The sequence below is a fragment of the Manacus vitellinus genome, unplaced genomic scaffold (assembly GCF_001715985.3).
Source record: "Manacus vitellinus isolate BGI_N305 unplaced genomic scaffold, ASM171598v3 scaffold_4_pilon, whole genome shotgun sequence".
In the NCBI taxonomy this organism is placed as follows: Eukaryota; Metazoa; Chordata; class Aves; order Passeriformes; family Pipridae; genus Manacus; species Manacus vitellinus.
In genome coordinates, this window is record NW_021940604.1 from 7,309,528 (window position 1) to 7,327,003 (window position 17,476).

General features: G+C 41.8%; 1 protein-coding gene across 3 annotated transcripts in view; it reads right to left on the reverse strand.

The window, feature by feature from the left end:
• Positions 1-17,476, reverse strand: part of PHACTR2 (phosphatase and actin regulator 2) — a 131,155-nt gene that overhangs the window by 65,435 nt on the left and 48,244 nt on the right. For 2 of the 3 annotated variants that reach the window (XM_029962705.1, XM_029962706.1), the window contains exon 1: positions 8,461-8,543. The exons of the other annotated variant lie outside the window; for it this stretch is intronic. In XM_029962705.1, coding sequence (XP_029818565.1) covers positions 8,461-8,503 — 43 coding nt within the window. In that variant the 5' untranslated portion in view covers positions 8,504-8,543. Of the gene's footprint in view, positions 1-8,460; positions 8,544-17,476 lie in introns of those variants that run through there. 3 annotated transcript variants of the gene reach the window in all.

The following is a 17,476-nucleotide window of genomic DNA, read 5'->3' on the forward strand; positions in this document are numbered from 1 at the left end:
ATGGTGCTGGCTTCCTAGCTCCTGGTTTGAGAAGGAAGATCACTGGGGCACCTGACTGCAGCTGGCTGTGCTGAACTGCAAAGCCTGGCTCCTACAATCACAGAATGTTTTGGTTTGGAAGGGACCTTAAAGATCATCTAGTTCTAACCCCTCTGCCATGGGCAAGAAACCTTCCACATTCTGGCTTCCAGGCTCCCCCTGCTGTAGTTTGTTTCTTCAGCACACCATCCTCTCCAGTGCCGGGCTGTCCTCTCATGAAGTTTCCTGGGTATTCAGACCAAATTTCTCTCAAGACAATGCTATTTTACTTAGTTCATTTGACTACTAAACAGAAGCTGTTACTTTCTGTTGCCTGTCCTTGCTCTACAGCCACGGAGGCAGAAGGCATGAAGAGCCCTGTCTTCCTCATCAGAAAGGGTCAAGCAAAACAACAATAATTTTAGTGGGCATCAACCATGTTGCAAACCCCAGAAATAAAACCAGGGGTGATAAATCCCCAGTCAAGAGTTAACTTTCTGACCTGAGGCTTCAAGCAATAAAGAAAAATTCTTAAGCTTGAAAAACAGTCCCCACGGGTCTCTAAGTCTTGTCAGCAACGTTTTAAGCTGCAAATGTAAATTATATTATAGCAGTGACAACATCAAGTTTCATGGTGTATCACAGTTATTCTTATAGTGCAAATCACCTAGCTACCTTAAATCAATTAGAGATTGTCACTATTTTTCATGAATTATCTCTAGACTATAAACTATGTGATTTGTTTGCATGGGGAGTAATAGCCCAGGCTTTAAAGCCCAATCAACACCTAAGGCCTCTGCACCATTCTTGGATTTTTACTGGGCAATACATTAAAACATTCAGATCTAGAAAATACAAAAAGAATTAAATAACACTGAAATTATGATGGTCCATCTACCTGACGAGGATTTGCTGACAGTTTGGGCAGATAGTCAGAGTGAAGACATCTTGGAACACTAATAAAAAAAACACATTCTCAGGGGCGAGGAATGCAGGCTGATTTGGAAATAGAACTGGTTTTGCTCACATAGTTTCAAATGTTAGGACAGCTGTATCACAATCTAACTCCACCAGGCAAAACATCACTACAATTCATACGAAACCAATGCGGGAATGAGAGAAGAAAAAGGCAACATCTTTTCATATAAAACTTCATTTTCACAAAGATACCATTGATATAGGTGTGATATTAACACTCTTATCCGTCAATTAACAAGTGTTATCACAGTTTTATAGTATTTTTATAATATTTTATTATACAGTCTCATTTTACTTGCATGCCATCTGACAGAATACCCTAGAGTTCCATACAATGATGGATCAACCATAGATCCTCATTTCTCCCTAGCTTTTCCCCACTTACACTGATCATCACAGCTGTACAAAGCACTGAGAGAACACAAAGATAAATAAGACTTTCCCTTTGGACAGAGACTTTCTTTCCAAGGACCCAAAAACCAAGTCAAAGACAGAAGAAATTCATATTCCTATGCAGTCACCTTGTATCAAGCCTTGTAAGAAACTCAAGTCAAACTTCCTAATAATGAGCCACCATAAGATTAACAGAGGTAATTGCATGGTCTGTGCTGACTGGTAGTCCAAACTACTCTGTGGACTGCAAATGGGCAAGGTTAAATTGATTCACATATTGTAATATTTAAATCCAGAAAAAAAAGGGGGAAAAACCCCCAAAACCGAGAAGAGAGGATATGCAGCACTGTCACCCATGTGATTCTGGTCAAAGACCGTGAGAAGAAAAAACAGTCCATCTCCACACCCTGCATTACCTGGATGTTCACCATGACCTTCCTGCCTCATTCCTACTGAACCATTTTGATCATAAGACACTGTAGGAAATGGCACACTCTGGACCCCACTGTGATTTTACACTTACCCAAAAATACACTTGACAGTCTAGGGGTTGTAGAGTTCACATACAAGGAAATATAAATTACTCCATGTCATGCTGTGCCTTAGATTTTATTTTGGGGGCATGAAATAAAATAACAAACCAACCCCCTCACTTATCTGCCTATGTTCCCTGCTCGTGGTTTGTACTCACAGTTTCTTTTTCAGTTTTGCACATATTTTATGCATCAATATCTTCATGGGGCTTGAACCCAGGCCTGACTGAAAGCTTCTCATCAGCCCTGGCGAAACTGAATACTGGCGGCTCAGGGACACAATCAAAACCAAACTGCCTCCTTCCCTGACACACCTACATCCTGGCTGCTGTCTCAGCAGGAGCACCAGCAACCAGCCTCACTCTCTGGGATCTGCTGGGGGCAAAACAGACCAGAGCCACTGTTGCCTGTTACTAGAGACATTCTATCATCACCAGCAAACTAACTCCTCTCTTTTTTTCCTATGCCTAGCACTGGCCCTACTAGAATGAAAATCCTTTCGTATCAGAAGAACAACAGGATCAGGAATTCCCCTTGTGCCAACTACAGAAGGCAATGAATGGACACTTCAGAAATTACTTCTCCATATGGGACTGAACGGCAGCTGGTTGGGGTATTTCTGTATATCAGAAATATCTTTCAAGCCACTGTTACAGTTTAAATGCAATGGGCAGAAATAAGTTCTGGAAGCAGGCTATTTGCTGAAGTATTTTAAAAAATCTACCAATGATTGACCCAAGACATTAAGTTCACTCGTTGTTATGTTTTAAAACAATAAACTAAAGTGAAAAACAAATCCATATCAGCACTGATTCACAAGTATTTTTCAGTAATGTTACATTTTTTTTAAATCTCAAAAAGCATCAGTGTTCAAAATGAATAAGGACAACTTTAAGGAAAAACATATAAAGAAAGATATAAATGTCTAAGTCTTTTCTATTTTTAACAGGCTGGACTGTGATATGGCTAAAACACTGATGAGGACTTGGGAGCTCTTTGATTTCCTCCTGGCTGTGTCTTAGGCGCTGTCCCACCTCCTTGTGATAAGTTTTCCCATTTAAAACAAGGAATAAGATAAAAAGGACTGGAAAGCATTTTGAAATATGTAACAGAAAACACCACCTAAGAACAAGCCATATTACTCAGGAGCAGTAAGAAAGCCAAGAAAGAGGATCTGGAAAGGAAGGACAACTGATCCAAAGGGTGGCTCAGACCCAGTGGAGTGGGATCAGTTGTCAGTGGGGCTTAGCACACGGGGCTCAGCAGGAAACAAGATATTCCATGAGCTTTTCATCTGCGGGAAGTATCAGGGTGGTCATCTGAGAAGAGAACCCCCACACAAACCCAGGCAGCTGGCAGGACTCTGCCGCCCTGCCCATGATGACTTCCCAGGAGCCAACTCTGGTTCTCCTCATGGCAGATGAGGAAGCTGATGATTAACACTGCGAACAGGTGATTAACAGCTACCAAACATCAGCACATAAAGATACCTCAGCTGGCATGCCTGACATGAAAGGTCACGCACCCTGGCAGCTAAACGAGGAGAATTTCTGGTCATCCTTGAAGTGGCATCAGAGAGAGAAGAGGTGAGACATTGACCTGGAACCTGTTGAGCACCACACCTTTATTTTCACACACATGCAGTCCCTGTGTTGTAGCTGGTCCCCTGTGTCCTTATGAGACCTGTGTTCTGGGCCATGCCTGGTGCAGGCTCAGGTTGCAGCCTCCCCTGCAGTGAGCTGTTGCCGCAGCTGAGGAGCTCTGGCTGGGCCAGCAGCAACTGCTGCAGCCGTGGGGGGCCCCGCTCTGCTCTGGCAGATCACAGAGTATGTGGCAGCACACACATTTTATATTTTATAAACATGCAACACTTAAAAGTGTGCACATTTTTTTCTCTATAAATAGTGATTCATTCTACACGCTCACACTCAGACCCTCATCAACAGCACAAATCAGATTTATGGTGCGGGGAGCTGAAACCTACACCTTCAGCAGTTGCCATTACTTTTCACAGAAACTTCTCAAGAAACACAAGCACCTACTTTTTAAGAGCTCTTGCAGTTCCCACTAGTAGCAGGTAAATCCACAGCTACCCATTCTGTCTGAAAACATGGGCTTTTTATGCCTTTGACTAGGTATCCAAAATATCCACTCTATCAGCCTGAAGTCTGAGGCAAACTGCATACTTACTTAACCCGAATTCTGGAGCTGTCACAATTGAAGCCCCATCTGATGATACTGGTAGGGTGAAGAAAGTGTTTCCCAAAAACTGAAAAGCCTTGGATGTAAATTTAATAGCAAATGAAAACAATACACCTTTACATTATACTTATAACTCTTGCATAACTTACAAAAGCATAAAAAAGGGTAGAAAAAAGGACTAGGATTCCCCATGAAATATTATGAGGGTTCAGCCTCAAAGGCGCCAACCAAAATATGGAAGATGAAACTCTGTCCAGAATGTCCTTTGTGACTGTGGACAAGTCATTTAGGGCTTCACATCAAATGGGACTTGACATTTCAGCTCAACAGCTCTGCTTTCCATTCTTTCAAGTGCATCAAAACCTGAAATGACCAGCTGACAGGTGTGTTGGGAGTAGCTCGCTGCACCTGTAAACGCTTTGAAATGTCCTCCTGTAAAGTGCAATGATATCAAAGTTCTTCCACCTTTGAAAATAAAAGTAGCTGGAGGAGAAAAATCAATTTCCTTTTAAAAACTCTTTAGAATTATTACTGTAAGGGCTTTTCTGCACATTCAGATTCATAGTGTTCAGACTCATAGACTGAGTCAGAATGAGGATTTAAATCTATGGCTGAGTATCTCCATGTCCAGCTCTTCAGGAACAGAAGGGCTTGCCCCATAACAGCACCCTCAGTAAAGCTCACAAGTAGGTAGTAATGAAGAATACTACTGGAATAACTTCTCTTACTAGACAAGTCCTGGCATTGCTGAACTGCTAACCAATTAGTTTGTTTACCAACACCTAGAACTGCTGAAATAAATATTAGTTTTCCATTTCATTACAGGATTAGGACAAAGTTGCCTAGTTAAGGAAATAACAATTCCTCTGCACAGACACAGGTGAAGCTGCTATTTCCTTGTCCATGAGCAGGAAATCCCACAAAGCCAAGAGAGATGAAAAGGAGCAGTCTGAGAAACATGTTCACTTCTGACCTATGAGAATCATTTCACCGAGTGCCAATGTCAACAAACAACAGGATCCTTCCACTGACTGCTTTCATCTCAAGGGGGGAGCTGAGCGGGAAATGGTTTTTCTGTGCTGTTAAAGTACATTTTCATGCCCATGAAAAATCTTTGGGTCTGTAGAAGGATTACAGTTTGTGCTCTGCTTCTGCAAAATGTATATGACAGAAGGAACTCCCACCCACAGATTACGTTCTTGGCACAGGAGGTCAGCACAGGGATCTGACCCCAGTCTTCAACTGGCCCTGATGAGCATCTCGATCATCAGTGCAAGAGTTTCCTGAGACCTTCCCCTTTGCAACTTGTCCTTTCCCTCTGCTTGTGCTTCACACTTCATGCTGAGCTGCCTGACCTCTTCTCAGGAACACTACTAGGTCTGTTTTTACTGGAAATTTCTTTCTTGACAAGGCATTGCTATTCAAGAAACAACAAAAATCTTTCATCACCTAACTAGTTCTGCTTTGAAATGTTACCTTCCCAACACACTGGTCATGCCTCCACTTGATGACTTTGCTGTTTCTCCGTACTGTGGCTGGTTCCGAACTACCCAAGAACAAATCCAAAAGGAAAAAAAAAGACTGAAAAAAGTGTACAGCTCTGCTGCCCTTTGATAAACTGTAGATAAGAAAACAGAAGTGATAGCTTTTGCACATGATTGCTGATAACCCCCAAAAGCACTGAACTCCAGTCAGTGAATGGAGAGAGAGCACAGTAATCAAGTCCTACCAGGCATGGGAAAATCAGAGAAGAGGAAGGAAAAGGAACAAGGACAATACGTGCTCTTCCTTATCAACATATCTATACTGTCTTTGCAAGCTCCTCTTGCAATTGCTGTTTGTTCACATTTTTAACCACGGCAAATAACAAACAAGCTTTAAAAAATTTAACTAAATTACTGAAAAGCTGTAACTGAAGAGAAGGAGCAAAAGCTGTCCGTGGACATCCAAGACCTTCTTTGCTGCTCATCTACCGCTCACAGTTATGGGAGATGATTAAAGCCCTGATCCTCCTGTCCAAAACATTTCAACACCCACTCACACACAACTGATGGCAAACTCTAGCAAGACAGCATTGCTAAAGGAAGTTCCAATGGGCTACAAAAAACTGATTTTTCCTCTCTTTATAGGCATGCTAATCTATCTGGTATGAGTCTATGTTTCTCCAGTTGAGAAGGACTTCTGAATTTTATGGTTAGGCCTCAGTCCTATTTTATCTCTTCTAACACATTACGACTTTCAGGAAAAATCTTTTACTTTAGTTTTGTACATCAAACCATGTTCACCTTACCAGTCCATCCAAAGTCCCCACAGTGATTTAATAGTGGTGCCTTCCCCTGCATCCAGCTGAGGTCTGCAGGGATCACAGGGCAGAGTTTGAGCCCTTGCAGGCTGGCATGGCTGGGGGAAAAAAGGGAGCGAACAGGCAAGCAACTTCTCATAGCTGCTTTTGTGTGGCTCACTGAGGATCTGAATGTACTATTGATTCCTTAGCACTAAAACAGATTTGTAATCCCTGTGTGTGCAAGACATATCTCCTTCAACTCTAATCTCTAGCAGCTGTCAAAGACTTAAATGGCTTGTAGCTGGCTAGCATGCCAAAATCAACGAAGATTTTAGGCCTGCTTGCCTAAGGGGCAACCTATGAAACAGGAACCAATGGAAGTCATTCTCCTGCCCTGATCACAGTTGGACAGGGCTTCCTAAATTTTGCAATGTATCAAGTATCCAGACCATACCAGCAAAACAGACTAGAGAAAACAAATGATTGGACCCCCAAGACTCCATGCCACCCGGAAACCCACCTGACCCTATGGCTTCTTGTTGAGGATATACCCTCCCAACAATTTCAACGGGGCTCAAAGTGCAGTGGGATTACTCTTCTGTGGAGCCTCCTGGAGGCACTACCACTGCCACTGTCTCATCATAAAGGGAAGTGCTGTTAAAACGGAGGTAACCAGAATTTACTTGGCAATACTGAGGTAGCATCATAGTAACTTACATCTTCAGATAGCAGTCTCTTACTGCTCCTGGTTGAAAAGTTTGGTTTCAGTTCGGAAAGAATTCAAGGGTGAGTTTTTTTCCTTTTAGGTAAAACTTATTGTTCATTAGCACTGAGCCAAGGGAACACAGACACCACAGCTATCCTTGGTCAAGATATGGGCTCCCCTAGGGCAAAATACTCTCACAGCAGATTTTTGTATATAACCATTTCCTCAACTTCCTGTACAAAAAAGTGATCAAAGATTTTTAACCAGTCCATCTGTTTCCCAGTACCTACCTTGAAATAATCCTATCATGCTGGCTACTGGGTGAAACCTTCAACAGGATGGTGACATTTGTTGGAAATGGTGCAATTTCTCTTTCATGCAGTGTTTGACAGGTGAAGAAATAATCCAAGGTTTTGACTGGGATGGTGTGACTAAGAACATAATGGAGCTCTTCTGAAAATGTATGTGCTATTACTAAAACTGTCCTTTGAAACACCCATGAAGGAAAAACAAGGGGAAAAAAGAAACTTTGTTGCACTGTCTCCTGTTTGACAAAACAGTCCCACATTAACAGCAATAAGCAACTTAAGGATAAAGTTCAGCCTCCAGAATTAAATTCCACAACAGGATTTTCTCATTTTTTTAACTGGATGCAAAGGAAACAAGTGTTGAGGAAAAACATGCATGCAAGCGACATTTTCGCAGGAAACTTCAAACCTCGCTGGAGTTAATTTAGATTATACATCCTATTATTGTGGCAAGAGACACGCTCTGTTTTTCAGTAACTAAAACACACTGGGTTATCCTAACATGCCTCCAAACAGCATTCCCAAGTAGTCTGTACTATCTTCAAAAAGTTACAAACAGTTAGGACTATTTTATTGAAGAGAAAAATGAAAAACAAAACAAAAAACAGTTCTACTCACACGCTATTTATTTATTTTCAGCAGTCTGCTTACACAAAAAACGTCCTGGAGCCAAAAGCAACCAGCTGGGCGGGTTACTAGCCGCGCTACTGGGCGCGGTGCCAGAGCTCCTTTCCTTCCCCTTTCTTTTTTTTCGCCTTCGTACTTATTTATTTAATAACGGGAGCAAAAAGTAACCTCGAACCTCCAGGGAGGTGGGGGGGGGGGCACGGCGGAGCCTCTCACCCCCGGCGGCTGCCGACAGGACGGGGCAGCCTGGAAAGCGGCCGTCCTCTCGCGTCCCCGCTGCGGTCCGAGGGGCGGCGCGAGCGCGGCGACCCGGGGGGACCGCGGGCAACGCTCTCCCAGGACCGTGGCGCTGCGCCGCCGCCGCACGGCCGCGCTCCCCGTTCCTCCCCGCCGGCGCTCCTCGTAACTCCCCGCCGGCCGGCTCGGGCAGCGTGGAGACCGAGGTCTGTCCCATGGCTGGGCGGGAGGCGTCACGCCGCCCGCCGGCGCACAGCCTCCGCCGCGGCTGTTCCCGAGGGGCACATCCCAGTGCTGGCCGGGGCGCGCTCCCGCCGGCGGGCGGGGGCGGCTGTTCCCGCGGCGCTGCGGCCGGCGGCTGCCTGTCATCGGCCGCCCAGCCGCCCGCGCCGCCGGCCGCCGACCCGGGACCCTCCGCCTCCACCCCCGCCCGCTCCACCCCGCCCACGGGCCTCGGCCCACCCGGCCGGGGCTGCGCTCCGCTCCCAGCACGGTCCCGCCCGGGGGGGAGCGCAGAAGTTTATTTAGTAAGTTAAAAAAAAAAAAAAAAAAAAAAAAAAAAAGGAAAGGAAAACCACCTTAGTTACACGGAGATCGGAAAAAACGGTACGTAACTGGCGAGACTTCTCAGTTAGCGTGTCCCGGTGTCCCGGTGTCTGCCTACCACCCTCCCCTCTCCGAAGCCCACAGGGTCAGTCCAGACACACAGTTATTCCCACCCCTTCTTATCGCCTCTGAAAGTACAGCGGAAACTTGAGGCAATCTCAGGGAGCGAATCCCCATTGCCCTGCTCGGAGGTGCTTCACTGCTGGGGGCAGTTTTCAGAGCTGTGCTACCGCCACGAGTGGAAAACGAGTGGCTGGGCAGGGCACGGAGTCGTTACCAGCCCTAGTCTGGCTGTAGCGCAGGTCTGAAAAAGTGCCCGACCCTCACCTCACCCACAGGTGAGTAATCAAAAACAGGACTACTTTTAATTTTGAAAGAAAGAAGATAGTCAAAGACAGCAACATCCAGACAGAACTCTGCAATAACAAGTGACAAGAAGCGTCAGAATCAATGGGACACATTTATGGGGAAGATGGGAGGGAAATAGCGATTGTACATATAGCACTAGGGCAAAAGGAATAATGGTTTGTTTTCTTTAATGCATAAGTATAATCTAAGCAGTGATACAAGCTTAATGCTAAGCTCACTAGACCAAGCTTAATGCTAGAGCTAGAGCTAGCAACTGTTACCAGTGACAAAAAAAAAAAAAAAAAAGAAAATGTAACCCCCCCCAAAAAACCTCGAGTGCTTAATAGGTATTACTATGCAGTATCTAGCAGGGAGATGCACATGCATCACAGAAGGACACTCAAAGCTCATCCAAAGAACATCTATCAGCAAGCCATATGGTGAAATTACTATATTTCTCAGTGGTCTGGAAATCCTAGAGGGAAATCCTAGAGGGGTTAAAGAGATGTCTGACCTGCTGTTCTTTGCATGTGTTGGCACTGTGGTGATGCTTCAGGAGATGGAGAATTGTGTTAGTGTGGGGCCCACACTAAGGAGCACCACAAGTAGCTGTGGTTTGTGTAGTAGGCAGAAGACTGTCAGCTAATATATTACATTGTCAGCTAATACATGGTGAATAGAAAAGAACACAACTAATGCTAGTCTTTATGGGTATTTTATAGAAAATAGGTCCTGGTAAACAGACCTTTTATTTCCTTGTTTTATATGATTATGTGTTAAATTGCCAGAGGCTTGAGTGGAATAGACTTCTGCTAGGTACTTGATTTAGCAAGAGAGAAAAAAGTGAAGACAACACAAAATTAATAAAGTACAAACAGATGAAGACTAAATGAAAAGCAGATCAATTGTTCAAGGAGCAGTACCATTTAATGAGGGTGTTTCTGTTGGGGAGCTATGGGGGGCTCGTCAGTGTTTTCACCAGCAATCTAGAAAAGTGTTATTTCAAACAGCTTTAAAAGACTACATATATCATCACCGATAGCAATTTTAGACAGAATAAATATTGCCAGAGTGATAAGGAGGACAAGGCAGTCACAGAGTTATCTGGATTATTTAATAAATTCAGCTCTTTCAAACAAGTAAGTTTTAATAGGGTCAAAAAAACACCAGACTTGCAGGATGGAGCAACACTACCTACAGGGCCAAGGAGAGTATCTTAGAAAGTTTCTCCATGCAGGAGCTTGGCAAAATTCAACATGAGCTCCTAGTGAACTAGTGCTGATACAAAAGGGATCTGATATCCACATACAGATGTGCAAATAGGAAAGGGGCAGGTAGAATTCCCATTAGATAGTTGTGCTTTTTATCAGACAAAAAGTGGTATCCTATGTTCAGTGTCTTCTGCCTCTTAAAATACCACTGGATGATGGGAGACAGCTTGAAAGAGATGAGATGGAAACTGCAGAAAACACTCTTGAACAAAAGGTGTAAAGAAAGTTAGTGCCAATGCATTCAGGAAAGACTGATGTGCTGCGTTTTAATCTAACAGTGCCTTTGCAAGGAGAGAATAGCATTGCAACAGTCCTGGATGTTCAAACACTGAAGGAAAAGACTCTTTGCCTGACACCTCCAACTCCAGGCCCTGTACAAAGCATGGAGTTGAAGACAACTAAGTGGTACTCACACAGAGGCTAAATTATGCAGTGGGAGCCAAGGGCAAGGTAGACGATTTAGTGGTGCCTTCCTCCAACCCAAGGAAAGGCTTTCAGAAGGGCAGCTTGTTGAACAGACAACTTCTGTCATTTATTTCTTGGGATTTTTTTTTTTTTTGCATGCAATTTGGCACATTTATTTTTCTTACCTTGAAAAATTATTTTTAAAGAGTTTGTTTTGAGAAACTCGAGTTACCTCTTTGGAGACACTTGTAAACAGGAACCTAAAAGTGTTCCTGTCTGCCTCTGGTGAATCTCATTAATTTTATCAAAGGAAATTATGTTCTCCTGCTGCTTAAAAGCCCAGTTTACAATGCAAAAGTATATATCATCTCTCTGCTATGATTCACATGAAGTAATAAACTCCTCAAGGTTGATTCATGAGCTGATAAAATGAGTTTAGTTGAATTAGTTGAATTAGTTGCCAATTTCTTTTGGTTTGGTTACTCTGTCTGTTTGGGGTTTGTTTCTTCCTAAGTTAATTGAAGGTAGTGACTTTCTTCTATATGTTTTCCCTACAGACACCTCCTTTTTAAGGGTTCTGTCTTCATACCTCAGCAATGCTCAGTGGTATGTTGTAGAACTAATCAGACATGGTTACAACTTTAGAAAGTAGGGGATGGAAGCTCTATTAGGGAACATCAGTGTTGATTTATTGCACTAACAGATTATAGGCATTATGCTGTATAGAATCAGAAAATGTAAACAAGAAACAATTTACTTGCATTTGAAAATTTAAAGTTCTTATTAAGGGGATTTTTATTCATGATGGACGAGATAATTGCCAGCATCCAATACCAGCACCATAGATTCTTTATTCATTTTCGTAAAGTGGGCAAAAATAAATACTTTATTTTGATCCTGAATTGGGAATACTAGTTGAATATATAAAATGGTACAGGTGCATACAGTGGTTATGTCTCTTTCTGCTTTATTTCCTGCCTAAAGATGCAAAGGAGCAATGTATACATTTCAGGTACTCACAGTCATTAAAGATCAAATTAGAAAAAACAATAGCACTTTTCTGCTTAAATCCTGCCTTTTAAGCCATTTGATTAAAGAATTCAGCTTGTGACTCACTGATGGGAGGGAGTGAACCATGAATCCTCAAGACTGTACAAAAAGGTGTCTACCAATGTGACCTGTAAGAGAAATTGGGCTGTTGAAAGCCAAGATATGACATTTCTCATATGCAGAGCTATATTTATGCAATTGCCTCCACACAGAAGGGATTTTATCGCCCTGCTGACATTCCCATTTGAGCATCCACACAAAATACATAAACATTCAGTTGTCTGTGGACTTTTATTCTGCAGTATGATAGAGGTGTTCTCATCTGTGCATTACATTTCTTGCCATGTTGGCAGTTAAGGTGTTTAGGACAGTTAAAAGTTTAAGGGTAAAATAGTGTTTGATAACAACTGATTCTAGCAGAGATTTGAGATTACAATTATGTAGATACACCTTTATTTGCTATAATTTCTTTTTTTCTTTTTTTTTAGGATTTAGATGGCTTTATCTATGATGTGTTAGGATGTATATTCCACTTTTCCTTTGAACACCTAAAAGGATAAAACACACAAATGGACTGCCCAGCATTTTTTAGCTATTGTAGTCTTCTGGAGTTCCTGGAAATCCACAAAGCAAAAATGGGCAGGGCAGATGAAAGTGAGAATTTCAGGACCTTTTTATCCAGGGCTGGTCTTGTACTAATACTATAACAAGATGCTGAAACATCCCAAGGAAGGTGGGGAAGCTGATGGGTACAACAGTTGCCAGTAAGTCATGCCAGACTGTTCTGATACATCAGCATCAATCGGGTTCCTGGACCCAGTGTCCCAGTTAGATTTGAAATTTCAGCGTCAGTAACAATACTGCAGTTATCTGATTGCCTCATGCTACACACACAGTCCTTCCCTTCTTGACCCAAGTTATTGTGTTGAGTACTGATAAATAAAATAGACACTCTGCTGACTCTCAAGAACTGAAATATTCCGTCAAAAGAGGAAGAATAGCTTCTTCATGAATTTCAGAAGTGTTTGTAAACCAAGCATATTGCACTTATCTAAATGACTGATCCGAGATCTCTTCATGGAAGATGATGTGAAACTTCCAATTTTTTCCAAAGTTAGAATGAAATAATACACACAATAATCTGTCTCACATATCAAAGACCAAATTCCTTTCCATCAATAAAGTTTCAAAGACAGCTCTATTTCAGTGTGTTTACTATACTGGGATGATGGATAGCAATAGATGACCTACAACTTGTAGGATGCTGTTGCCCACTCTTTAAAGTTCTGTAGGCTTGTACAAAAGTAAAGAGGTATTTTAGAAAGGTGAATTTGTGTAACTATTCTTTCAGTCATTGAGATTAATTTATGGCATTAAATATAACAGAAGCTACAAGGACAGGCTATCACATTCAATCTCAGGATTCATAATGCAGGACTGGCAAACACATTCAGCCTTATAACAGGAAAAAATTTTAGCTTTGAGTCTAGAACAAAAATGAACAGACAGGTGGTCCTCCCACCCCGCCCACCCACAACTCCTGTCAGTGTGCAGAACTGCTGGAAGATGAGCAGCACAGTGTCCAGTAGGCTGCAAAGCTGTATGATTCAATGAACAAAGCAAAGGTTATGGCATGAGCAAACACAAGCAAGAAGCCAGGTAATTTTTTTGTCATGGGTCACACTAAGGTTTATAATGATGACACTGAATTTGTACCTACTTGTAGAAAACCTGCGTTTACAAAAGGGAAGAGTTTGGGGAGGGTATCACCAAAATCAGTTTGTGTGCTTAAGACTGAAACATCAGCTGTAGTTGAGCTAAAAATCTAGTTCTGTTTTCTGTGAAACTGAATGCAGTTTGGCACTGTCAGAATAAAATCACAGGCCATATTCATGGATTATGCTGGCATTGTATTGGGAATTTAGGCCATTTCCTTTTAATAACCAGGGACTTTTTTAATAACCCTACATTATTCTCTCATTTGAAAATATTTTAAAATATTTTTCTGTGTCCTTTTTTTACTTTTATTTAGCAATGCTATGTTCTCATCAGTGTCATCTCCCATTTTCAATGCCCATGTATTAGGCAAAAAAATGAACTTGAAATCTTCTTTAAAGAAGAGGCTCTTGTCTTTGTCAGTGATCATCACCAGTCTTCCTTCCTCATAAAAACCTGTGGCACATAATATCTACATAGCAGAATGGAAGGCAACTGTACAGCACTGAGAGGAGCTTCTGTGGTTCAGTCTCTAAATTTGGAAGCTAGAGGTTCAAAGCCTTGGATCAGAGGGGTTAATATGCAAATGAGGGCTATTCTGATTAAAATATGTAACAGAGATTTTTTGAATGAGATGTGCTTGTTCACATTAAGATTGCATTGGGTGACAGGTAGCAAGGCCCTTACTTATGGAAGATCTGAAGGGCTCAGACTCATTTTAGTATTCAGGTGATCTTGACTCCTGTTTCAATGTCTGTTCTTATTCAGCCTTACCAGCTGTTAGCTGTCAAACACAGGAAAGACAGCACAGCTGGACAAACTCATTCCTGGTGATTTGGCACAGACAGGTTTTTTTCTGCTCACAAATTATCTGCAAATAGGTTCTGCACTTGCAAAGCTGTTTGTTGCTCTAAATTATTCACCATAACAGTTTGCAAGTCAGTTTTAGACACTAAGAAGCAGGTAAACAATTCATGGCAACAGCAGTTCAATAATTTATTATCTAGGTGTGTGCTAGATGTCCTCAGCTGTGGGCCTTTCTTTGTGCTCTCTGACTCAGGAGTTTTACCTGTACCTAGAAGAAACTTGCACAACAGTACATCAAAATGATTTTAAATGGCTAGTAATGAATGCTTATGGATCTACTTGTGTGGTTTTATCATCTGATCTGTGACTTTCTTCTGTTGTACCCTTTAATTTAACGTTGCTCTTGCCTATATTAAGTAACTGCCTGGAAAATTTTTGTAGGAAAGACTTCTACAGACTTGAACATTGCAAGTATGTTGAAAAATCTTCATTTGAATAATACTTGGCAGTTTCTTGTGGTACTATATGCACTGAACTTTTGAAGTAATTTACATAATGTGTGCGGTTGAAAGGCAGAAAATAGAAGGAAAATGGTCCCAACACAAACATTTTGGGAGTCAAGGAGAGAAGATCTACTCATCTCCTGTGCATGCTCCTCACCTTCAGAAGCTACCCTAAACCCCTCTGCACTTTCTTCATACATTTCAATTTCTACATGCTTTATCCCCATTCCAGTTCTATTCCACAATATCTTTCAAACATGTTTTCTTTCCCTGTTGTTCCTTAAAGGCAAATTCTAAAACTTTATATCCTTCTGAGTTTTTTGACTTTTTTCTTCATCCTGCGGTTGTTGCTAATGTTTGCTTACTTTGCTTGTAATGATCTGAAGTCAGTTCCCTTGCTTTGCTTCATCAAGCCTGGCCTACACAGGAACCTTTGTTTTCTCACAGATCCAGAGTACTTCACTAATTATTTGGAGTATTTCACTAATTGTTTGGAGTTTTCACTAATTATTTGGAGATTCAAAATCTCTGAAATGTCTGATTTCACAGATTTTGAAATCTACTGTTTCAAAAGTTATCAGCTGCCTGAAGACTTCCAATGTAAACAGTAGAAGCAGTGTAATGCAGATTTTGGAGAACATCTTGTGCAATATTATGAAAAGGGAACAAATGAGAGATTCAGACCCTGATTAATCAGACTCTTCTGACACTAGGTGTTATGGTTTTTCAATTTGAATTTACTGAAAATTAATATGTCATAAGAAATATGTGTTATTCGGGGCAAGGATCTTGTCTTCTTTCAAGAAGAGCTAAGCATCATGCAGTTTATGCTGGAAAAATCTACCTCCTGTCTTTGTTTAAAGCACCAAGGGGAACTGACATACCAGATCACACTGTATCCCTAATCCTAGATCATATATTCCTGAAAATAACATGAAGAACACCCCCAAAGTCTGTAAGGTCTCACCCTAATACTTAATAATTTAAATGCCATAGTCCTGGTTTAAAATTTAAACCTTAAATTTTCTAAAACTCTTTTACATTTTTCTGATTGTTAATAACAAAAACTCTCGATACTAATGTTGCTCATACATGATCATTTCCTTTGTGCCTCATACTGACCCCTGGATCCTAGCACCTCCTGTTGCATGGTGTCTCACTGTGCAGTGGCAGCTCTGTGAAAGCACAGGACAGCATTTCCTTTCCAGGCAGAAAATAACCATCAGACATTTTCCAATCAACAGTAGGTTTGTCACCAGATATCAATTTTGTCCAGGGTTACAGATTTATGATGAAAGACAAAAAGGACTACATTAAAAATTATAAATAGTACTCTGCCTGTCCTAGTTCAAGCCACTGGGGACAAAGGAAGCAATCGTGTAACAATGACATGCCGGAGTGTAGAGTTCCTCAACAGTCAGGTTTCTGCCAGGTTTTCAAAGGCTTTAGCTGCTTCAAGTTTGTATCACTAGCTACAGTAAACAGAGTGAACATGCCCCTTTACTGGTACAAGCTGGCATGTCCCCAGCAGAGAAAATGAAGAAGGGCAGCAAAAGGCAGCTGGAGGCCTGTTCTTACTGCAGGACATCACCTTTCCTCCTCCACCTCTTCTCTCAAGGCCTGTTGCACCTTGCATTTTGTTCACCACAGAAGTGGTAACGGTACTGGAGTTCCCTAATTCATCATTTTAAGGAAAGTCTCCTACTGGCTGGAGTGGCTCCCCTTAGGCATTTTTTCTCTCTCATGTCTGGGCTTAACAGCAGCCTCTGGCTGCCTTCTGGCTGCTGCTGCTGCAGCAAAGCCCAATTATCAGGGAGAACTTCTGCGCTCTCCAGTCTGTCCAGCAGTGCCTCCTTGCTTCAGAGCAGTCTGCCATGATACTGGTCCAGCTGCACTGACCATTTTCCTTGGAAAAACACAGCTTTCTGCTCTTCAGGGCATGTGTGGTGGTTGCTGGCTGTGGCCTTACCTCTACATTTCCAAGCTCCTTAATGAATCACTGCTTTTTGGCACCAAAGCAAAATAAACACATCATTTTGGATGCCTTTGCCAAACATATGTACACTTGGAGCAGGTTTTGAATGATAGAAAGCAAAAGGTTTAATGAAATGTGTAGGCTGTGTAGCTAAAAGTTGCAAAAGAGCCAGAAAATATGAAACTGAAGACCACAACAGTATCATTAGCCCCCAAAACTGTTCAGATCTTGTATATTTTTTGGAACACATGGAGGACTTAATAGTAGTGTGTTCACTACAGCCTAACCAGGAAAAAATAGTAATAGAAAGCAGCATAGGGGTGCAGGATCACTCATCAGTGTGATGGTTAGATGCCTTCCCCTTTCCTTTTCCTCTCCCTTTTCTTTCCTTTTCCTCTCCCTTTTCTTTCCTTTTCCTCTCCCTTTTCTTTTCTTTTCTTTTCTTTTCTTTTCTTTTCTTTTCTTTTCTTTTCTTTTCTTTTCTTTTCTTTTCTTTTCTTTTCTTTTCT